Source organism: Lethenteron reissneri, chromosome 11, assembly GCF_015708825.2.
Source record: "Lethenteron reissneri isolate LAM-NWPU_2019-01 chromosome 11, ASM1570882v1, whole genome shotgun sequence".
Classification (NCBI taxonomy): domain Eukaryota; kingdom Metazoa; phylum Chordata; class Hyperoartia; order Petromyzontiformes; family Petromyzontidae; genus Lethenteron; species Lethenteron reissneri.
In genome coordinates, this window is record NC_083789.1 from 2875380 (window position 1) to 2900117 (window position 24738).

Consider the following 24738-nt stretch of genomic DNA (forward strand, 5'->3'; position numbering starts at 1 on the left):
TGCCCCGAGCAAGGTGATGGTGTCTGCTGGAGGCGGCCCACACGTTCGGGGCAGCAAGGCCCTGTGCACGTTTATGTAAATTGCCGATCACATTGTCGGTAAATAAACGTGGACTCCTCCGTAGGTTTGCGTTCATGGCACGAACGTTATACTGCAGACGTTATTCTTTTCGTTTCCGAATTGTAATTGCACGTGACTCCTAGTTACCAACTCATTATGCGTTGACTGACCATGGTAATGTAGAGTTTCCATCACTGGCTTGAGGTCATTGAAGGAGATAGCAATACAACTACATTTTATAAAGAACCTTTCAAGTGATTAGCCTCAAAGCGCATCGTTGAGAGCGAGGAGATGCTCCGACCTTCTTGATGCTCGTAAATGGTCTCCGTAATCGGATGTAAAAATCGTTTTCTCACGCGGCGAGCGAACGTCTTTCCACAAAGAAAAGCGCCCGCAAACAACCGCCAAGCGTGGGAGCCGCTGCTCCCACCCCCCCCGCTTAATTAAATGTTGCGCGTTGTTGTCGTCGCTGCGCGAAGGAACCGCGGACGAACGCGGGTTAGAAAGGGAGCAGCTGTTTGTTGTCGGCGTGGAGGGCAAAGGCGGTGTGCAACTTCACCGGGTTTGCTTGAAAATCCCACGACCTCTTGTTTTCGTTGCGTCAGCCGTGGTAAAGCAGAGGTCGCAAACGGGTTTTGATTCCTTACCCGTACCCGTACCCGGCCGCACCAGGGTCGCAAACGGGTACCCGTACCCGGCCGTGTACGGGTACCCGTACGCTACCCGTACCCTACCCGAAATGAGTGACAAACGGTTACTCACCGGTGACTCACTGCCTACCCGTACCCGGCCGCACCAGGGTCGCAAACGGGTACCCGTTCCCTACCCGTACCCTACCCGAAATGAGTGACAAACAGTTACTCACGGCCTACCCGTACCCGGCCGCACCAGGGTCGCAAACGGGTACCCGTACCCGGCTGTACCCTACTCGATACCCGGCTACCCGTACCCGGCTGGGTACGGGTAGCCGGGTATCGGGTAGGGTACGTGTATCGGGTACCCGGTTGCGACCTCTGTGGTAAAGTGGGCTCGTGTGCCAGGTGCTCCCGGCGGGTTAGAGCACCACGAGAGACGGCGACGGCTTACGTGGAGGGCTTTTGTGCTCCAGTGGATTTATCACGGCTGATGATGATGTTTCGTTGACCAGTCCATATATGTCATTGCAATTTAAGGTTGGTAATTCCCAGCAAATAAAAAATATAGGATTACTGCGGAAAGGAAACCGTTGACCGAGTGAATTGGTTCTCTGGTGAGCATGCAGTCCGCTGTGCTGTCCAGCTGAATGTGTCGTCGCTAAGGGAGAGAATATTTATAAAGGGGGTTGACTCAGTGAAAGGTAGTGGCATTGAGGTCACCGATGTGGGTGTAAGACGGATTACAGCAGCATTGGATGTGCAGCCGTGTTATCCAGCATAGGAAGGGCTGAATATTTGGGTGGCGATGACGATGCTAATAATAGCGATGATGTAAATTTGTCGCAGTTGTTTGAGAAACCCTGAATGGATTTAAATGATTCTGGAGTAAAACGCCGATTGTCTGCATCATAGAGTCACGTGGCAGCCCGGTTATCATATTAATAACACGGGAGTTATTTCATGTTGCATATTATTTCATGTTCCCAGATATGTATTTTTTTTTGTAGCTGGAATCACAACTGGGTTTGTTGAGCCAATTTCATTGCTAATGGATCTTCACTTATAAAGAGGGACATTGCAAAATAAAATAAAAACCTCCCTCTATTAACAGTTTGCATTGGTATCTTTTTATATGCAAAAGTAAAATGAGGAAAAGTACTCATTGCTATTACCAGTGTGTTTATTACCATACAGCAATGTCAAGTTATTCTTTGTATCCATTCGTAAAAAGAAATAAATGGGTACGGACAGCTATTGCTAAATAAATTGCAGTGGTTTCAAAATTCTGTGGCCAAATTGCTTTCCTGGCCCCAGTGAAAGTGTTCGTGAATCACACCAATGTTGAGAGACTTAAAATGGTTACGGTGAAACTCGGATTGGAATTTAAAATTCTGGTCATGGCATTTAAAGGTGCGGAATAGGCCGAGCCTCTGTTCGTGCCTTGTGGGATTCTCGCAGCGACAACAAGAAACGGATTCGTGGTATTGTGATCAGTGGAATTGTGTACCCTTTTTGCAGAGATGCATTTTCTTTTAAGGTCAGCTTTTAAGAGGTATTGGTTCCTGCACGTGGTACTATTAACAGTTGTCTGTGTGTGTGTGTGCGTGGGTCGTGATCGTGCAACAGTTAGCGCGCTGTGCTACGAACCCGGTGACCCGACTTCGGTTCCTGCTCACGGCCAACACCAGTGACGATTCTTTGAACCGGTCCTGGTTGACTCAGCCTCAAATGAGTACCCGGTGCGATGTGTAAACATCGCCACTCGGGAGACGACAAAGGCGCCCGGGCGTGGTGTCGGACACCCACCCCCTCATGTGCCGTGCCGACCTTCATAGGTGCTCGCTAACAGCACTTGCCCCAACAGTCTATTGAGGCTAAACGTGTGATCGTTGTCTTTTGGTGCTTGTGATTTTTGTTTTGGTACTTTTTCTAAATATTTATTTATTTGTTTTTCACGGTAGAAGTAGAGTTTTCATTTTTTTGGCAGCGTCCGTATATATGGGATTTGGTCTTTGTGTATAATTAATGTACAGCATTACGCGATGCTATGAGCATGAATGACGCTAATATAAAATGAGGTTGTTATTATCATCTTCCCTTTGGGGGTCGTTAAAATGAGTTCCATTGTGGGAAGTTAACGGTACTCCCTGGTTCTTTCGGAATAGTGACGTAGAAAGAAAATAAATTAAATAATAGAATACGACGTTTCGATTGCAACACAGGCAACCGTCATCAGGTGGAACTACATTTAGAAGAGAGACAAAACACAGACACGGAGACACACAGACAGAAACACAAATTTAGCAAGCTTTGGAGATGGCAGTCAACCAGGGCATGCGTCCACTGTGTGCTAGCCGACTCGCCGTGTTGCATTGCACCACATTTCCAAAAAAATAGCTTGGTCTGCTTTCCCAAACGGCCCATTTCTCTCTCCAAAACTTACCATTCGGACCTATGGGAGCCTTGTAAGTTTTTTAGTAGGAATTGGAACACTTTGACCGTGATGCTGGCATGCGATGTTCGTACTCGTCGCAAACTACGCGAGGGAATATTTTGACGTTCGCTCTGAAGCTGACGACGCGTAATATTTGATGGTTATCGTACGTACAGTACGTTGACCTTCTTTCTCACCCTACGTAGCCGAACGTGCTAATCAAAGGTGCGAGGGAAGGACAGCGAGCTAACACACAGGAAATACACCCCACGCCGCAGTATTAATTGGGGCGGCCTGCCAGATTTGAACCGTGAACCTCTGCGTTGAGCGGCACCGCCAGAGGCGACATTTGAACACTGCCCCAAATTAGGTCGCCCGACACCTTGAGAAGTTTATTTTATTATATCTATAAAAAATGCGCGAGTTAAAATAATGATACGAAAAGCATAAAGCTAACCTACTTAAAATATGCACGATTGCTCGTATGAATTTTTCCCATTGTTTGTTTCTGTCAGCGTCATATATGTAAATTACAGATAATTAAAATCCGATGATGAGACCGATGAACAAAACAACAATCACGCGTAATTGGATACAAACCGCGATACAGAGTGAGAAAGAGACAAATGAGCGATGCGGTGTGTGTGTGTCTAAACGCCTTCTCCAGTGCAGAAACGGCAGCTATAAAACCTGGGCGCCCCTGTCCACACAACCCATGTGTAATTCATAGGCGAGGCTGCACGTGTCATTTTGGATCGGCGGAAGAAAGGGATCGCGACCAAAGCCGCCCCCCCACACACACCACGTGTGAGTTCTGCACGCATAGCTAACTGCTGCGCGTTTGCTAGATTCTCACCCAGTCTTGGGAACCTTCCACATTACTAATTGGATCACCTTGCTTTTGCTATATATTGTCTCCCAATTAAGAGGCACCATTAAGACCTCTGCTGAGCCCCTAAGCTGTGCTATTTACTTAAAAGCTTATCGTGAGTTTTTTCTTTCTTAATTAAATGGTGACACACACAGAGAGGGTTTTGTCAGCAGGCGCTATCGTCAAGGTGGCAAAGTTTCTGCAGAAGCAACCTGCCGTCTTTGCATCAGGACACAGAGAACATTTTTGCATGGAAATATATGTTTAAAAAGAAAAAAAACCCTGCGAGAAGAAAACCGTACGCGTTGTTACAGAAGTGTAATTTGAAACAGAATCTGAATTGAGCCGGAGCGGCCCGTGATGCCCTGTGCCAGGCCACGGAGCCAGTGCGCACGCACACGCCGTGTGCCTCCTGATCGTGAGGTCCGGTCCCAAGGGTGGACGAGCTAAAATGATCGCTGCTTGATCCACCGTGCTCGCCGCCCACCCCAGTACCACCACCACCGGCTCATCTTGGCGTCTTTGTCCTGCGAGCCTGAGAGCTGCAAAAGCTAAAGAAGAAAGAAAGAGGGCAAAGCCAAACAGTCGCGCGGGGATCGGCTTTGAATTTTTACTCCTGTGTGAGATCCGATCGTGTCGTGTTGCATCGCTGACCTGTTATGGGGGGCTGGTTGTGGTGCTTGCACTGATACCATGTGGCCAGTGGCAGGTTGATTTCGTGGCACCTCCATATAGCCTCGCTTAATTTATATTTCCTTCCATGGCTGAGCAATAATATTTACAGGGACGATTCAAGCAGCATTCTCATTGTGGCAAAATGAGAACCGATCAAAAGCGGCATTGTACGTAACGTGTCTGCGATAGAAATTGAAATGTATTTTTTATAAACCTTGATTTTTTTTTTACTTCTCATCGAACCAGTTTAAGTTGTCCCTGGAATGTACGCAAGCTAAAGCCTTTGTTTGTCAGCTGTGCGATAAGTGTTGCGGAATTTAATAAAGGGGCTTTTACGTTAATTGGACAACGCGCGGAAGCGTCCGCACGCCGACCGGGCGGACCCAACGCGTACCACGTGGAGTAAAACCAATAAAGAAGATCCTACAGATCTTCACTTAAAAATGCCCCAGAATTGGTGTTTGCTCTCGGATCGATTGCCGCTCGGCGCTGAAAGTACAAATTGGGCGGCGGTCGTGGAGGGAAATTTAATTTGTCAGCTCGCTCGGTGATCTCCGTCCCGGTTCGGGAGTTGAAGCGCATCGAGGGGTCGATGGTGTTGCACCCAGAGGAGCTGCTCGTGATTTTTCAAAGCCATTTGGCCAACTCTTGAGTAGTCGGGAGGTGAGGATTTCCAGAGTTTTAAGCGATGTCCTGTATTTGATTGGTGCCCCAACCAAATTGGCGTTGTTACAACGATGCCGGCAGTGCATGACAGCCTCCCGGAGCTACTGCCGCCAACCTATCGTCATCCAGAAATGTCATAATCCACCTTAAGTCTGCGCGCACTGGCTGATTTTACTGCCCCATCTCCGCGGTGGAGGTCTTCTCTCGGACGCGGTCCATCTCTTGGCCGACGCTCCTCCGTTATTGCCCCTGATCATCGGCCACCTTCCCCTCCAGAGGCGCGTTGCGTCCAAGACCCCATATATTACAGATGCAAAAAAAAATCCTGTTTAAAAAGAAAAAATCTTCTCAATCAGAAAATATGAAGCGATTTCAATAAGATTTCATTGAACGCATTAATGTATGGTTGTGCAAGTCTACGAGACATGTGCTTTCTGATAACTACGTGACGTCGCAATTTAATGAGCCTTAACGGATGTACTGTTGCTAATTTGATACGAAGTTATAATGACCAATTGTGATTTGGCTTGGAATTTTTTCTTTAATTCAAGGTATATCTCAAAGTACTTCAGCTACTTGTCTTTCTTTGCCATAATATGTACGCTAACATTCCATCACGTTTAAATTCGATGGTATTTTGGATTTCTGGGTTGAAGATCGATTACTAAATTATCTTATTAATGCACACAAACCCACGCCATTCTGGAATAATAATGTATTTTAATTACTCATGCAAGCCTCAAAGAGCCTCAACAATTTCAGGTGGGTCTTGCATTGAGATGTTTGGCCAGTTTTGGATGTGGAAGGAGACTGTAGTACCGAAGTGACAAAGATCCTCCGTGTAACCTTAGCAGACTGTTGGGGCAAGTGCTGTTAGCACTAGCACCTATGAAGGCCAATACGGCACACAAGGGAGGGGGGGGGGGGTGAGTGGCCATCACCACGCTTGGCCGCTTTTGTCTCCCAAGTGGCAATGTTTGCACACCGCACCAGGTACTCGGTTGCAGCTGAGTTGACCTAGGGAAGGCCCAGGACTGGTTAGGATAATCGTCACTGGTGTTGGCCGTGAGCGGGAATCAAACTCGGGTCGTTGGGTTTGTAGCACAGAGCGCTAACTGCTACGCCACCGAAGAAAAAAAACACACAAGCAAGAGGTAATTCTCAGTGCTCTGCACAGATACATTCAGCAATCCAGTTAACGTTCATTGTGACATCATTTAGTTTTTATATATGTTTTTATTTAAGCCCCAGAAAGAGCTAGGGTCTGTGGCCAGGGAAAGGGAGGTCTGGACCAACCCTACTCACTACGCTGATGCCACCGCGACCCTCACCAGGACAAGCGGACTGATGAACGAACGAACGAACACGTATGTGTTCAATCGCAGCGTAAGGGAACCTGTGTTTCCAATTGCCTTCGGACACATTGCAAAGAATTGTATGCATGGCGTGTCGCAAAAAGCAATACACTAAAACGCAATTATGGAGCTTTTAAGAGACGGAACTTGAAGGAGCATCTGGTCAGCAGAGCACAATGTACGCAACGGGTGGTATTCATTGAACTATTCATTAAGACAAGGTGGTGTTCGCGGCCATTCCCCACACACACGGCACGGCACGGCACATGCTCTTATACCTCGGCTTATGCCGCTCGGTTTACCGGTAAACTTTCTTTAAAAAAAAAAGAAAATGGATGGTGTGACGTGAATATAACACCGGAGCACAGCGCAGAAAGTCTTATGTTGAATTTTGAAAAGGGAGCAAGCTTTTAGATGACAGCTGTCCGGGACCTCTGGCGAGCAGAGTTGCACAATAAGCTGACCGAGATCCCACTGCGTCTTGTGCAAGAGAATATTGAGCAACCATGCGGTAGAGATGGAGAGTTATTATGGGGTTTTTTTTGCGTTGCAATCGTGGGTAATTGTCACATTTGATATTTGGGTGATCACAGAGGGTCACATCATCACCACCACCACCATCATCGTCATCAGCAGCAGCCATGGCCAGTCTACTGCTGGATCAAAGCCACCCCATGCCACCACCTACTCTCACTACCCTACGGTGACTGCCCATCATCCCTTGGAGCGACGCGTCCAGCCCTTCCCAACGTCTCTTACGTTTTCGACACCTGTCGGGAACCTGGATACGCTCACTAATTCACGCCTTCCTCTAAAAAGCTTAAAACAAAACTATTATTATTTTACCAGGTAAGGCCCCACTGAGCTGTATAGCTCTTTGTCAGAAGCGACTGGCCACAATTTATAGCTCAACGAAGTGGCTTATCACGTGGGCATTTAAAGCAGCCAAATACTCTGAACGCACGTTGATTCTAAAAACCGGAGGACCCGGAGAAAAATCCACGCCACCACGGAGAAAACATGCAAACCCAAAATATACAGGCGTCAGGGTCGGGATGGAACCCATGACCTCCTGCGTACCATGCGAGCGATTTAACATCTCGCCACCGAGTTCTGCCTCTCGCCGTAATTCCGAGTGTGCGTCTCGGTGAGTGATGTCACGCCCGGTGCTCGCCGTTCGTTTTGCAGCTCCGTGGTAAATCCAACGGGAATTATCGGGCAGCTGCGGCAATCGGACTATTGACTCGGTTAAGACCGGCCCCCGGAGCTTCAGCTTCCGAGGTCACCTCGGTTACTTATCATTGGTGGCGAGATGTTAACTACCTCGCCTGGTATGCAGGTGGTCGTGGGGTTCGATTCCGAGCCTGACGCCTGCTGTATATTTGGAGTTTGCATGACTCTCTCTCCATGGTGGCTTGGATTTTTCTTCGGGCCCTCCAGGTTTTTCCCTTCGCATTTAGAAACATGCGGTTTAGAGTGGTTTGCCGACTGTAAATCTCCACGTGATAATCCACTTTGTTGAGCTATCAATTGTGGCCAGGGTGCTTCTGAAAAAGAGCTAGATAGCTCAGTGGGCCTTATCTGGTAAAAGAAAAAAAGTAGTTTATGGGTTAGTTTATCAGCCCTGATGGCACCAATGAACGTGGGTCGGCGAATGCTCCGCCTCGGACAACGTACGCGTGGTGTCGGGCGGGCGACGCGTCACGGTGCGAGACGGGTCGGTCGTCTTCTCGTTGTCAACGTCTCCTGCGTTTGGGTCGCCTTCTTGTCCGCCCCACCCAGGTCCATCTGGCGCGGCCAGGGAAACAATTGCGGTGTGCAAATCAATGAATCTGCGTAAATAAATCAATGCGCCTGATCATTCGCACTGCAGCGATTTATCGCGGGGGGGGCGGCGGGTGGTGGGGGAAAAAAATTACTCACAGCCTTTGATCGCAAAGCCCGGAATGTTGAATTCCGGAAGGTGTCTCGATTCGTCCGATTCGATTCGAAGAGCCCGAAGAAACCGAAACATGACGGTTTTGGCAGCCGGATAGCGGTGAGCCACGACTTTGAAACGTGCGTGAGGTGTGATTGAGAATTTTCTTTGCTCGCGTTTTAAATCTCAGAGTGGCATTGTGGTGGTGTTTTGGCAACGTGCTTGCGTGCCAGCGTGTACATCACACAGCCACTGTGTGTTCTGACAGTCCAGGTGGTTTCTCCCTTGTTTTTGCGAGGTTCCTGTACATGTGATTATAAATAGATTTTACTCGTAAGTTATTTTTTGCTCTTCCGATGATTTGCTTGGAAATACAACCAGATGTTACATCGGTGATACATTTACAGTGACGAGCCTTGTATTCAAACACTGGAGTCTTCCACAGCCCGAGCATACACAAGGCATGTAAGGGTTCACCCCCTTAACAAGAATAGAAGAATTATGACCTGCACTAATTGTTTGATTCAAGAATCGATCACGTTTAGTTTTGTGTTCACCGTCTCCTTTGTAATCCTTGTTGTTTTTTCTGTCTCGTTCGTTTCATTGGCCTAAATATAGCACGTGCCTTTAACATTCACGAGTCGCGAACAATCGATTCTCACGCTAAACGTGTGCTCCGAGCATAGGTAATGCCTTTCCATTCGTGAATCGACGAATTGTTGGCACGCGTTGGCATATACGCAACCATCGGTACGGTGGCGGTATCTGTGCATGGTGGGGCATTCGTGGGGGTTCTTCGTGACGTGCGGCTCCGCGAACGTTTCCCGGTGTGCGGCGGGGAACGGCGGCGCTCGTTGCGGAGCGTCGTTAGTTAGCCCCTTGCCAGGGCCGTGTTTGTCGTCGACTTCTCTCGGGCTGCGCCCCTCGCCAGAGGTTCAGAGAGCGGTCAAGTCGGGCTGCCTGATCATTCGCGCCAGCCCATAATCTCCATTCCGGCGAGCTGAGTGGAGCTATTAGTGGAGCTGCTTAGAAAGTCCACGTGAGCGCGATTGAGCCGAGAACCCCCTGATGCATTGTGGTCGTTTCTTCTCTGCCCAGGGGCAGGGTCTTGGCACAAGCCTCGTCCATCCAGTACGATCTTTGTGCTGCTGGCTTTTTCATTTCTCAAATGTCTCGCACATTTCTCAAGTCGTCTCGCAGCGCCTTCCTTTTTTACACGCTTTTATATTTATATTTAACTCACTTCGTCTGTTGTGGCCTCAAAAAATCAATCTTGTAACTCACTTTTATACACACTTCTGAATGTGCTATCGACTGCAAACTGCGTATAGGTATGTCATACTGATGACAACACTATATTCTATCATAAAAAAATCCAAAACAAATATTTTTAAACATTTTACACGCTTTTATTTAACTTACTGTGTGTGTTGTCGTATCCAAAAATCTTGTAACTCAATTTCAACCGTATTCCCAATGTCGTATCGACTGCAAACTTCGTATACCTATGTCATACTGATGACAATACTATATTCTATAATAAAATATATATATTTTTTTAAACAATCTTTTTAACGGCTCTTATTGTCCACGCTCAACTGACGTTGCCCGTAAATCACCACGTGGTCCCTTACGTCACGGCAAGCCTCGTAGAGCCACGCCCAGGGGCGGGGGATGTGGAAGGAGGGGAGGGGCGATGGGGTAAGGGGGCAGGGGTGGGGGCAGGGGTAGGGGCAGCCCGGACAGTACATTTCATTAAAGCGTGTTTAAAAAAAAACAAGTATTTATATATATTTTATTCTGCCTTTACGCCACATCCCCCGCATCCTCCCCGCGAGCTTCCTGCAGCAGGCCTCTGCCTCGGACAACGTTCCCTGTCCAGCGATGCGGCCCACTGTGAGTGGTCGTGCTCCGATATCTTGTCTCCTGAACCAAGCACCGTCTCATTAGGTTTCCGTTCTTTACAGCCAAATTTGTTCCACGCGACACCAATCCAATGCCACAATACTCCCCAGTCATCTAATCTCTTCCTTCATATATTTTTCAGCTCTCTGTCAATCCTTGAGAGAAGCTGCATTTAGTTCTAAATTAATCCTGCTTTGCCGATATGTAAATCCTGGGTCTGGTGTCACTCTAGGCTTGTGTCATCGTCTCCTGTCGTGGTTCCTAGACATTTAATTCAGGCTGGCCTGTTGCAGTTCTCTTCCTTGGACACTGATGTTCAGCTTCCTTGGACTCTTCAGTGAGATGTCCATTGCTTTGGTTTCCGCACCGTTCGTTCTGACATCAAACTGTATCACCTGCCGCTTTGCCACGATCACCAAGCTGCTAAAACCACTTCTTTAGAGTTAGACAAGAGGGCTTCTTCATCGGCGAACAGAACCGATGTCACCCTTTAGACGCTCACTTGTGCTCCTTCATCAAGCCTCTTCGTCAAGGATTTACCACTTCCTCCACATAGAAGTGGCGACGGCCTTCCATTCCTGCCGTGACACTAAATTATCCAGTGTCTCTCAGTACCGGGTGGAGTCGAAATGGATGTCTGATGTCCTGTTGTTAGTAAAAAAATATATGAAAAATGGACAGTGACACACAGATGCTGCGTTTCACTGTATACTATGGCATGTCATTCTACTACGCAGATACTGCTGCCTGAATTCCACATCCGAAGTTACCTTGGGCTAAAACTTGCATGAGAGTTTTACGTAAACAAATACCCGTTCCCGGTTGCTAAACATTGATGATTATTCAATCATCCCTTGCAAAGCAAGATTATGAACTGGTTAAATAAAGAAGAGCATTTGCATTATTATTATCACTATGACCTTTAGGTGACGGTAAAATAAAGTATTGCCTCTCACCATGGTTAATGATGGCTGCCAGCGAAATTTTTTGTTACAATAAAATATTTTCACGTGTATATATATAAATAAAAACATGACACGGTTTTGACCGTGCAGTGTTGGCTACGGTCTCTTTGCAAAAAAAAAACGAATCGACAGACTTGTTTATTTAGCTCAATGCATATTGATTACATTTTTTGCCCCCCCCCCCAACCCCCAAAAGCAAAGAAACAGCAGGGTATAAAAAAAAGAGTGTTTGCCCCTGTTAAATTGGGGCAAACACCGTCTCTCCTGTTTTTGTGCCGTGGTGATTGGTTTTGCTGCTTTGAGATGAGCTGCGACGCCGACTCGATTTGGAGCCAGGCTCTTTTCATTTGTGGCTTCCCGCTTGGCGTGCGTGCACGCGTGCGTGCAAGTGAGTCTGCGTGCGTGCGTGTGTGCGTGCAAGTGAGTCTGCGTGCAAGTGAGTCTGCGTGCGTGCGTGTGTGCGTGCAAGTGAGTCTGCGTGCAAGTTAGTCTGCGTGCGTGCGTGCGTGCCCGAACGAGCCTGTGTGTGCGTGCGTGCAAGTGAGTTTGCGTGCGTGCGTGCGTGCGTGCGCGAACGAGCCTGTGTGTGCGTGCGTGCAAGTGAGTCTGCGTGCGTGCGTGCGTGCATGCGCGAACGAGCCTGTGTGTGCGTGCGTGCAAGTGAGTCTGCGTGCGTGCGTGCGTGCGTGCAAGTGAGTCTGCGTGCGTGCACGCGTGCGTGAAAGTGAGTCTCCGTGCGTGCACGCGTGCGTGAAAGTGAGTCTCCGTGCGTGCACGCGTGCGTGCACGCGTGCGTGCAAGTGAGTCTGCGTGCGTGCACGCGTGCATGCAAGTGAGTCTGCGTGCGAGCGTGCAAGTGAGTCTGCGTGCGTGCACGCGTGCGTGCAAGTGAGTCTGCGTGCTTGCGTGCAAGTGAGTCTGCGTGCGTGCACGCGTGCGTGCAAGTGAGTCTGCGTGCGTGCGTGCGTGCGTGCGCGAACGAGCCTGTGTGTGCGTGCGAGCGAGCGAGGCGGATAGAGAGACAGCGAGGGACAACTCACTTTGGGGTCACGCTGTCATTCGCGTTGCTTTATTTCGCGTTGCAATTCCTCCACATTTAGAATCGACATCACGCATTTATGTCATTTGGCTGCCGTAGATTCCCACGCGATAAGCCACGTCGTTGAGCTATCGTTTGTGGCCAGGTCGCTTCTGAAAAATAAGCTATATATCTCAATGGGTTTTATCTGGTACAATAAAACATTTTTATTGAATGTGATTTGCTTACCTTTGCTTTACTTTTCAGCACTCTATTTGTGTTCTTGTACTGTTTGTAACTCTCTGACCTGCCCCTACTGGATATCTGTGAAAAAGAGCTTTACAGCTCATTGGATTCCTCCAGTATAAATACATTTTCTGTTTCGCTTGATCTCGCTTCGCGCGCCCTACAACGGCGGAATAACACGGCCGCGGAAAGCGTCATGTGACAGCCTTTTCAATCTAAATTGAAAACTCATTTCTTTTAGAAACTCATTTCTTTTAGAAATGAGTTTTGAGTTTAGTTTGTTGTCCTTCCCCCGCACCTGCGATGAGCACTTTTGGCGACGTATGAGACAATGGAAGTTCAACAGACACACGTACGTACAGCCTGCAAAAGTCGCGCAATCCCGACGCCTGAATCATGCGGATCATGACGCATCGGCGTTGGTCAATGCCTTTGCGATTAAAACGAAATTGCTCGACAGTAGCAATCTTTGTTGGCAGCTGTGGCCAAGGCTTCCGCGACAGTTTTTTAGAAGTAGAAGACGAAGGAGAACCACCAGTCACCACCCTGCCTTCGATTTGAGTCGCTTTTCGTCGTGTTTATTTTACCTCTTTCTTAATAAGCACGCTGCATCTTCTCCATGCAAAGACACATGGATGTCGATCCATCATCGGAATGACACCGAGAGACAGAGAGAGGAGTACAGGTCATGGATTTGCATTGGGTAAGAAATGCAGTTCAGGGGGCGGGGACATGAGGGTATACGTACGAGTAACGTTGGTTGCTGTGATATCGCACGACTGTGAGCGATGGCAACGACATAGGGAGGAGGCCTTCATCCGGTGGCTAGGAGATGGTAACTACCTCGCCTGGTGTGCAGGAGGTCACGGGTTCAATCCAGACCTTGACGGCTGCTGTACATTTGGAGTTTGCGTGTTCTCTCTCTCCCCGTGGTCGCGTGGATTTTTCTCCGAGTCTTCCGGTTTTTCCCTCCACACTTAGAATCAACATCTGAGTATTTTTGCTGCTATAAATGTCCACATGATGATAAGCTGCTTTGTGGAGCGATCATTTGCAGCCGGTCGCTTCTGAAAAAGAGCTATTATAGCTCAACGGGGCCTTGCCTAGTAAAATGTGTAAACCAAGCGTGGCTGATGATCTTCACGTGACATTTTGACAGGGGTCCAAAAAGGCATCCACAAAGGCGAAGGATACATTTTTGAGCGCAATCCCTCCAACCCATCCCAGCCCAACCAGCATTGTCATCGTTAAAAGGATTCTGTTACTTCCACGTTCATAACAGTGAGATTTCGATTGCAGCAGCTACAATGGGTCCTTAAAAAAACAAAAAAGGGACCGGGACCGTCTGCTAAGCTACCCAGCCATTGACGACATAATATCGTAATACAGAAATGCCTGCTGCAAGTGAGTGCTTTCTGACTGGCATAAACACATTTCATTCATTCGTTTGGTCAAGTTAACGTTCTGCAGAGCGGATGGTTGCAGACGCAGCCCAGACACTGGATTAGTGCTTGGGGCATGTGACCGCCCGCACCACGCTGTGTTGTGGCTACTCAATCACTCATCACTGCCTGCGCCTGTCTGCACCACGCTGCATTGTGGCTGCTTACTCGCTCGCTGACTGCCTGCGTCTGCCCTCACCACATTGTGGCTGCTTACTCGCTCACTGACTGCCTGCGTCTGCCCTCACCACATTGTGACTGCTTACTCGCTCACTGACTGCCTGCGTCTGCCCTCACCACATTGTGGCTGCTTACTCGCTCGCTGACTGCCTGCGTCTGCCCTCACCACATTGTGGCTGCTTACTCGCTCACTGACTGCCTGCGTCTGCCCTCACCACATTGTGGCTGCTTACTCGCTCGCTGACTGCCTGCGTCTGCCCTCACCACATTGTGGCTGCTTACTCGCTCGCTGACTGCCTGCGTCTGCCCTCACCACATTGTGGCTGCTTACTCGCTCACTGACTGCCTGCGTCTGCCCTCACCACATTGTGGCTGCTTACTCGCTCGCTGACTGCCTGCGTCTGCCCTCACCACATTGTGACTGCTTACTCGCTCGCTGACTGCCTGCGTCTGCCCTCACCACATTGTGGCTGCTTACTCGCTCGCTGACTGCCTGCGTCTGCCCTCACCACATTGTGGCTGCTTACTCGCTCACTGACTGCCTGCGTCTGCCCTCACCACATTGTGACTGCTTACTCGCTCACTGACTGCCTGCGTCTGCCCTCACCACATTGTGGCTGCTTACTCGCTCGCTGACTGCCTGCGTCTGCCCTCACCACATTGTGGCTGCTTACTCGCTCACTGACTGCCTGCGTCTGCCCTCACCACATTGTGACTGCTTACTCGCTCACTGACTGCCTGCGTCTGCCCTCACCACATTGTGGCTGCTTACTCGCTCGCTGACTGCCTGCGTCTGCCCTCACCACATTGTGACTGCTTACTCGCTCGCTGACTGCCTGCGTCTGCCCTCACCACATTGTGGCTGCTTACTCGCTCACTGACTGCCTGCGTCTGCCCTCACCACATTGTGGCTGCTTACTCGCTCGCTGACTGCCTGCGTCTGCCCTCACCACATTGTGACTGCTTACTCGCTCACTGACTGCCTGCGTCTGCCCTCACCACATTGTGGCTGCTTACTCGCTCACTGACTGCCTGCGTCTGCCCTCACCACATTGTGACTGCTTACTCGCTCACTGACTGCCTGCGTCTGCCCTCACCACATTGTGGCTGCTTACTCGCTCGCTGACTGCCTGCGTCTGCCCTCACCACATTGTGACTGCTTACTCGCTCACTGACTGCCTGCGTCTGCCCTCACCACATTGTGGCTGCTTACTCGCTCACTGACTGCCTGCGTCTGCCCTCACCACATTGTGACTGCTTACTCGCTCACTGACTGCCTGCGTCTGCCCTCACCACATTGTGGCTGCTTACTCGCTCGCTGACTGCCTGCGTCTGCCCTCACCACATTGTGGCTGCTTACTCGCTCGCTGACTGCCTGCGTCTGCCCTCACCACATTGTGACTGCTTACTCGCTCACTGACTGCCTGCGTCTGCCCTCACCACATTGTGGCTGCTTACTCGCTCGCTGACTGCCTGGGTCTGCCCTCACCACATTGTGGCTGCTTACTCGCTCGCTGACTGCCTGCGTCTGCCCTCACCACATTGTGGCTGCTTACTCGCTCACTGACTGCCTGCGTCTGCCCTCACCACATTGTGGCTGCTTACTCGCTCGCTGACTGCCTGGGTCTGCCCTCACCACATTGTGGCTGCTTACTCGCTCGCTGACTGCCTGCGTCTGCCCTCACCACATTGTGGCTGCTTACTCGCTCGCTGACTGCCTGCGTCTGCCCTCACCACATTGTGGCTGCTTACTCGCTCACTGACTGCCTGCGTCTGCCCTCACCACATTGTGGCTGCTTACTCGCTCACTGACTGCCTGCGTCTGCCCTCACCACATTGTGACTGCTTACTCGCTCACTGACTGCCTGCGTCTGCCCTCACCACATTGTGGCTGCTTACTCGCTCGCTGACTGCCTGCGTCTGCCCTCACCACATTGTGACTGCTTACTCGCTCACTGACTGCCTGCGTCTGCCCTCACCACATTGTGGCTGCTTACTCGCTCGCTGACTGCCTGCGTCTGCCCTCACCACATTGTGACTGCTTACTCGCTCGCTGACTGCCTGCGTCTGCCCTCACCACATTGTGGCTGCTTACTCGCTCGCTGACTGCCTGCGTCTGCCCTCACCACATTGTGGCTGCTTACTCGCTCACTGACTGCCTGCGTCTGCCCTCACCACATTGTGGCTGCTTACTCGCTCACTGACTGCCTGCGTCTGCCTGCGCCACGCTGCGTTGTGGCTGCTCACGCGCTCACTGCCTGCGCTCGGTGCCCGGCTCGCGCGTGGTTGTGCCGTGCACCACAAAGGCATTGTGTGCGTCTGGACTTGTAATGGAATTGCGTAACCGTCAGTGTGCGGGCTTGGCGGCATTTCGTGAGCAATTGCAGAGAAAATTGCATCAAATGCCTGCATTGCTTGCATCAGCACTGCCGTGGATTATCTTGATGCCGCTTTTATTTTCCAATTAACGCCCTATTAGATTGTCACCTACTGCCTAATGTAGCTCCGTAAATAGTTCCTGAACCCAGTCTCGTGGAATATTTTTTTGTACGCATGTATATTGAACTTTTCAATCTCGATGGTTTAACAGTGCATAGCTTGAGTGATTTCAAAATATGGGGGAGGAAGAGCGTTCCAAACGACCGCAGAAGCGCATCTGAAGGCGTGCGCGGTGTGGTCACCACCGTCTTTGTTCGATGGGCAGCCAAAACCCTGCCGCTGCAAGGATGCCCGGAGTTCGCGTGATGATGGCTTTTGTTCCTTGACGAGATCGGCAAGGTATTGTGGTTCATTTGTGGAGAGCACTTGGTGTGTAACCAGTGCGACCTCAGCGTATTTAGCACCCACACTGCAGTTGTTGTGGCTGGGAGCAGCACCCGAGTCTACCTTCGCGAGCTAAGTCTTGCAGTCACAGATTGTAGCGGTATTGCGGTGGGGGATGGGTTCAAAAATTATCCACGAAGGCACACGCTGCAATCGAGCGTCAAGTCCTGATTTGAAGCCCTCATTTGAGGGGCCTGGTCTCGATTTAAATGTTTTAATCGAAAAGAGACCAGGTGGCTCAATGGGCCACTCTGTCTACAGGAAAGCCACCCATACGGATGCCTACCTTAAGACCTGACTCCCACCACCATCCATCCCAGAAAAATTCCCTCATCAAAACTCCATAGAGCTCTATGTATTTCCGACCATCATCACCTAGCCAGTGAACTGGAACATGTACACAAGCCTTCAAGACGAATTGATATTCAGACTACACAATCTGTAAAGCTACCACCCCAACTGTTGGGAAAGAACCGAGGACCCAACCAAAACCATCACCTTGCCATACATAGCAGGGGTCACCAAAAATATTTACAAAATCATGAGCAAACACAAGATCCAGGTTCGATTTAACACAGTACATAAAATTTGTGATCTGATTCCATCTGTGAAGAATGTGATCCCTGACATGCAGTACCCTGGCATCTACAAAGTAAGCTGTGTCTACAGCAGTAGTTAAATTGAGGAAACTAAGCGACATGTCTCGGACCGAGTCTGTGAACATAAGGCGGATCTGAAACACGGTAGGACCAATACCTCGGCCGTGGCTGATCATTGTTTTAATGCGGTGGGCTCACACGAAATAGATTTCTCTAAGACGAAGGTACTTTGCAAACCCACTGGTTATCAACAAAGATTCGTTCATGAAGTCATCCATATATACAGACATAGACACAATTTCCACCGAGAAGATGGGTGAAAACTCAGCAATCACTGGAAGGACGTTATCAACCAGTTTAAGTCATAACTAGCTGTAATGTTGCCATTTCAGACCTGGCAGCCCTTTAATTGGTGGAAGTCCACCACCACGACCATCACTGCCCACTACTACCATCACCACTAGCAGGAGGAACCCTTTATTGGTGGAAACCCACCACCAGTGCTGTGGTTACCCTCTACGAGTACCACCACTCACATTCACATTAGCTTCCCGCCCATGCTGCTGATACTTTGGTACGTCCGTCGTCTTAAAAGACTTCTTCTGACCAGCGTGGAAGAGCAGGCCAATTGCCCTCCGAGAGTGGCTCTTCAGCGCTGCCTTTCACGATGGATGGTCCTTCCGCCAGCAGTGTTGCGAGCAAGCAGTTGCAGGGCTGCACCTTTTTTTTGTTACACTCTTACTTATGACCGAACATCTAATGGCCACGCAGACCCCGATGTGATCAAAGATCTTTGAGTGGGCGGCTGGCAGCTTCCTGCATAGTTTTGCCTGTAAAGTGGAATAGAACGTGGGGGCAGCACTTACAACCCGGAGAGGTCGTGGACGCCAGGGGCGGGATAATATTTTATGGCACGAGGCCGTACCGCTGCGGAGCGGGAAAGTTTAGGGGGCCACCGACAGGCCGTTTGTCATTGGTCGGAGGAGCAACGTCGCGTGTGTAGGGGTGTGAGGGGGGGGGCAGCAATTGTGAACGACACAGGAAGCGCGCCGGTTGTTTTTCACGCCCGCGTGCCCCCCCCCCCGGTTGGGACGGCGTGGCAATGCTGCGCCACGACGGCTCGTGCCGCTTTGTTTATTTTACCGCGTCAAAAATTGAGCAATGCCACGCTGGCCGTTTCAGGAAATGAGAGAGGGAATGGGCAAGTAAAAACAAAAGTAAGGCCTTGAAATGTGAAACACAAAAAAAGGCCCTGTTTCAAAAGCGCGGCCTTCGGGGGGGCCGCCGCCCCCCCCTTCCCCCTTCCCCGCCGTTCACTTCTTGCACCAGGTGGCAAATGACACTCATTGCACCTCGGCAGACACGTTCTAAACCGCTTCCGTTTGTCTCGTTTAAAGGAAAGCGCGTCATTAGCCGGGGGCGGGCGGGGGGGGGGGGGGTGGTTTCGCGACGACGTTGAACTCCGATCGAAGTGCAGCGGCGATCGCTTGAAGGTCCACCACAGGAGGGGGGGGGGTGGGCGGCCGCAGTCCGCTCGCCCGCGGTGCACGGGGGGCAGCGTCCGTCGCTCTCGCAGCGCTTAACCACCGACGGACACAGGCGCTCGACGCAAGTGTCGGCGCGCGTGTGTGTGCGTGTTGGGGGAGCGGTGGTGTGGCGGTCAGCGCTACGCTGTGCGAGGAAGCCGGCCACCCGAGTTCGTTCCCCGCTCATGGTCACCAACGTCGGTGACGATTATCTGAACCTGTCCCGGGCCCTCCCCTAGGTCAACTCGGCCTCAAATGAGTACCTGGTGCGATGTGGGGAAACATCGCCACGAGGGAGACTCAGGTGGCCGGGTGTGGTGCTGGCCACCCACCCCTGGGTGTGCACTTGCCCCAACACTCTGTTAAGGTTATATGGGGGTCTTTGTGGGGAGCGGTGGTGTAGCAGTTGGCACGCTGCGCTACGAGCTCCGTCGCATCTCTATGAGGACATCTCTGGCTTTGTTTGGCCTCGTCGGCCAAATAGACGTTGCGCTTGTCACGGAGCACTTTGATTGGTCTCGCTTCAACGTGCTGCTGCTTCTGCTGCTGTTGTTGTTTACTGCACCGGGTTAGAGCCCCTTCACGGGTTCATTGCAGCTTTTGAAGTAACAACAGATACTTCGCAGAAATGTTCGGGCCTATGATTGTTGGCACTCAGTATTTCTGCGTGGTATTTTTGCCCAAGCGAGCAACCTTCTGCAGAGTGATCATTAAGGCCACATGGCACCCACCCAATAGAGACTTTGAGAGAGACCGTTTCTCCAGTGATAATGGATAAACCCTAACTAACCCTTTGTGAGATAGAGAGAGAGAAAATACACTGGGATGTATCTGTCGTGACCTGGCTAAGTGAGCGACATTGATGCAGCGAAGGGGTTCAGCTGATGAGAGCGTGGTGGTCAGAGCTTGCTTTCTGCCCCCAAGCCACAAAGGTTCGGAGGGGATGAACTGCAGTAACTGTGAGACCTCGTGGATGGCTTGAGCGCGCGAGGATCGGTCAGAACATCAGCCAGGACCACACGCTATTGCGGACAGGCAAAAGTTGAGAACTTCCGGCATTGGCGTGAAAGTTACCGCTGAGCTTGATTGAAAGTGAAAATGAAACGATTCTCTTTAGATGTCGACAACATTAGCGGTTGTTGTAAGGTTGTACGTGACATTGGTGTAGCCATTGGTTAGGCCTTTGTGGCGTGATATTGCTATTTTGTTATTGGTGAAAGACCTTTTGAATGAAAAAGAGAACTTGGCACTAAAGAGGTCGGAGCACACCTCGGAGGCACAAGTTATTAGTGCAAAGATCGCGATATTTGAAGGCGAGAAGCTATCGGTAATTGCTGCTGTGGGCAGTGTTGAAATCCGAGGGTTGAAACTGTGTTTTGATGTTTGCGGTTCGACATTGAGACCATAATTAAAACGTTGCGTGCACGCGTTACATCCCGCTGTTTGAAACCACGGATTATAATTTAGTTGTAAATGGCCATTTATATGCCACATATAATGTGCACGTTTGTTACAGATATCGATTGATCTTCATCAAAAGCTTGCTTTTTTCTCTGTGGATGAGATTATTTTGTTTTAACTGTGTGCCTTTATTTTCTGTCTTTGCAGCTAACTCGACTCTGCTTGGCGGTGGAGGAGGTAATGTTTTGACTTTTATTTTAATGCGCACACAAATGTTTATGCACGCGCGCACACACACACCGCACTAGAATGACACACACACAAGGCACATGGAAAAATTATCCAAGAACAACATCAATACAAAGAAATTTGAACGTTTTTATCTGTAAAGTGACAATGCTTGAAGGGTTATTGTCATCTTGTGCATGTGTTTGTATGTGTGTGTGCGTGGACATGTGTATGTGTGCGTGGGGAGCGGTGGTGCTGCCGTGGTTAGCGCTACGCTGCGCTACTAAACCAGCATCCCAAGTTCAATTCTCGCTCACGGCCAACACCAGTGTGACGATTATCCAAACTGGTCCTGGGCCTCCCGTAGGCCTCAAAAAAGTACCTGGTGCGGCATGTAAACATTCCTTCTGGGGAGACAAAGGCGGCCGGGCGTAGTGCTTGCCACTCACCCCCTCGTGTACTTTTCTTTCATAGGTACTCAGCAGCAGCACTTACCCGAACTCTCCGTAAAGGCCAGACGGGGGGGGGGGCGGGGGGGATCTTTGTCTTTGTGGGAAAAAGTTCCTACAACGGTTTAATTATTGCAATGAACTGCACTGCAATTTCGGGTCACCTGGGTTCGATTCCCGACACTGCGTACCTACGTCAACTCGTCCCTGTGCTCGACGCAGCCAGAATTACAAGCAGCTGCGCTTGTAACAGGCGCAGGCGATGCTCTCTGCACAGGCAGACAAAACGGTCGCTGAGAATTAATGGCGATGGTAAAAAAAAAATCAAAGCTTGAGCTATTTTGGAAGATGTGCTCATTATCAGCACGTGTCTCAACTGCCTACCCGGGGTAAAGTAGGAGGACCCCTTCTGTTATTGTACTTGTAAAATCATTTCAAACTTGAACGGAATTAAATCGCCTTTCTGAAAGTTGACACACGTTGTGAAGTTGTTGCGTTCGAGCCCAGCTCGTTAATTTCCCGCACCAGGAGCAGGCAACTCGGCACAATCCCCGAGATGGAAACGCAGCAGCAGAAGCAGCAGCACCGTCTTAGTCGCGTCACCTCCCGCCTCCGAAATTCTATCGACAGCGACGATGTCGTGCTGTCGATCGTGGTTACCAAGCCGCTGGTTCTCACGGTCGACACTTGCGAACTGTTCTAATTCAACGTGGGGGGGGAGGGGGGGCGGTTGTGGCGCTGCACACACCTGTAATCCAGCAAACTTGGCGATGCAATGCCGGAAACTTGGGATGGCTATCTGCAGGGCGCAGTGAAGTGCCTGCGGTGAGTTTTACAACAAGCGGGTTCATAACATTTATTGATTGTTTGGAGAGTCATCCTCTGGAATGTTGTGAAGTTTTTCTGAGCCCCTCTGGTTTTGTTGTTCTTGAAAATAAACGATAGCGACACCCGCCAGGCCCTCAACGTAGGGCCCTGCTTGCTTGGAGAAAGTGTCGGGTCTCACCGAGGCTCTCCTGAGTGATTAACGTCGGTAAGGAACGGTTGCTAAAGATCTCGCTTCTGTTTGTCTCTCCATTTTCTCTTGCCTGCCTTACGCCCCCCCCTCCCTCCCTCTGCGTTGTTCGTGCTCAATCACCACACGAGCTGCTTCTCCCATTCGTTAAGCGTCTGCTTGTTGGGGGTAGAGATCAGAGTCGGGGCCAATCGCTCTCTCCCTCCGCTTGAGTGTGGTCTGGAATTCCCTTTCAATTGCTCTCGTCCAGGTGATGGACTAATGCATCATCGGTTCGGCCATTCATATTGCTTTGAAAGCAAACGACAGCCGCATCGAAAAGCATGTAATAACAGAAGTTTTTCGATTCGTATACGTCGTCTGTAAATAGGTTAGCGTCTTGCGTGCGGCTACTAAGAGGCATTAGCATTCACTGGGTTTTAACGTGAGTACAAAGCCACGTGTTTTTAATTCCCTAGAAAGATCCACGCCTTTGCCATCGTTTGTGAAAGAGTCTGTTGCTGGCTTTCTCCCCCCCCGCTACGTTGGGATGCTTAATTTTGCGTCCACGGCTGCTCATGCTTTTTATCACCGCCCCTCCCCCCCCTCATTACGCGGCGCTCTACCGCGAATCTGCGCAGTATCTGGAGAGCATCGCTCACACTCTGATCTCCGCGAACAGATGACTTTCCACAAGCGCACGGGGCTTAATTAACTAATGACCGCCTTAATTCTATCCACCCCCCCCCCCGCGCTCATCCAGAGCCGAGCCGCGTGAGTTTGGGGTGCGTCGTTGAGGCTCGACAGCAACACACCACCCCTCCCGCCTCCCAAGCCACCAACAAAACTCCCCAAGCAGCCACCATTCGACTTGGATGCAGCTATCCAAGCTCTCACAAAGTCAGAGCTGAATAAAAACAAAAATGACAATAAAATAATAATACAATTATTTAAAAAAGTGGTGTTACTTTTTTTTCCAAACCATTTACAAAATAGGAATTCAATACACAGGCCTTCATCATTTTGTATATAGGATGTATGCACCGATATCACTGGCTGGCAATCACTGGTTTGATGCATCCTTGCTGCCAGATGTACGCACGCTCGAGCGATATCCCAGGGGGTGTAACTGTGCTCCCGGTTGAACTTTGCAACGCAGCAACTCCACGCGACGAGGCGCGTCTTAAAGAACCTCAACACGGGAACACCCGCACATCGTTGAGCAGAGGGTCAAAGCAGCTTGACCGTGCCGGCAACGGGCGTGACGGGCAGCGCATCATCGTCGTGCGATCGTTGGAATGCAATTTGCATGTGCACTCTGATAAAACTTTAATGGCCACTCCCCGCGTTTTGAGCTCAGAGCCAGAATTTGAGGGATCTGTCACGTTAAAATTAAGGTCTGCCATGTGGTTATTCCATCAAGAGGGGATGTACACTTGATTCTACAGGTAGCTTCTTCCACCTATATCAGGACCAACAATGAGGCTTCTAAAAACTCCCAAGGGCTACAACCGTCTGAAGCGCTTGCTTCAATTTGCCACGCTTTGCACGCAGCGCTATTTCGTTTTCTATACGGACGGCATCAATAATGAAAGGTGTTTCCGGATACTTTGCCACGGCGTCCTTTTTTTATCCCAGCACCCCTCCTCCTCCCCGTCTGGCCGACTAGCCGAACGCAACCGTGCTCAACCGCCGAGCCTGTCCATCCGGGGTCAGTTGCTTCGATTCTGCAACCCGCTCGCCCAATTCCGCCGGGGCGCTAGCTAACCCTGCAGCTTGCCGCGGCTTGCCGCGGCTTGCGCTTCTCAAAGGGGCCACCCCCCGAGTGTGGCCAACGGCAGAGCCCGAACCGATTCCTTGGAAATCGTTCGCACCCGAACGGGCACTGGTCCCCTTCTGATTTCAACGAGCGACGATTGGCTACCGTGGTGGCGAAGATTCTTGTCGCGGAACGGAGCTGCCGTGCTTGCGTCGGGCCGGCCTGAGATGAATCTCCCCGTCTCGGTGGCAGCGCTCGCTGGAAGCGGCGGCGTTTTTGCCGGCGGCACGGACGGGCCGTGCGACCGGCGAGCGAGGCGCGCGCCATCTGCGGGGGTGGGGGAGGGCGTTACTGCGAGCGCCTCCGGGCCGTGTCTGGAAGACGCCGCGACACCGCAGATTGCTCACCGAGGGCCGCGGCGGCGCAGAACGCCGACGGCCACGTGAGTGGGCGAGCGAGTGACGAGCGTGCCGAGCAGAGGCGCCCCAGGGATTTGGCTTGCGCAATGGCGTTAATTTCTATCCGTCACGTCGCTCCGATGGAGTCTCACAGAGTGTAGGAAGCGGCGTGTGTCAACGTGACACTTTTT

The 24738-nt window shown here is 50.6% G+C and overlaps 1 protein-coding gene across 3 annotated transcripts in view; it reads left to right on the top strand.

Annotated features, from left to right (window-relative positions):
* LOC133341281 (ADP-ribose glycohydrolase MACROD2-like) overlaps positions 1 to 24738 on the top strand; it is a 182832-nt gene that overhangs the window by 82898 nt on the left and 75196 nt on the right. For all 3 annotated transcript variants that reach the window (XM_061549788.1, XM_061549789.1, XM_061549790.1), the window contains exon 4: positions 20927 to 20956. In XM_061549788.1, coding sequence (XP_061405772.1) covers positions 20927 to 20956 — 30 coding nt within the window. The remainder of the gene's footprint in view (positions 1 to 20926; positions 20957 to 24738) is intronic.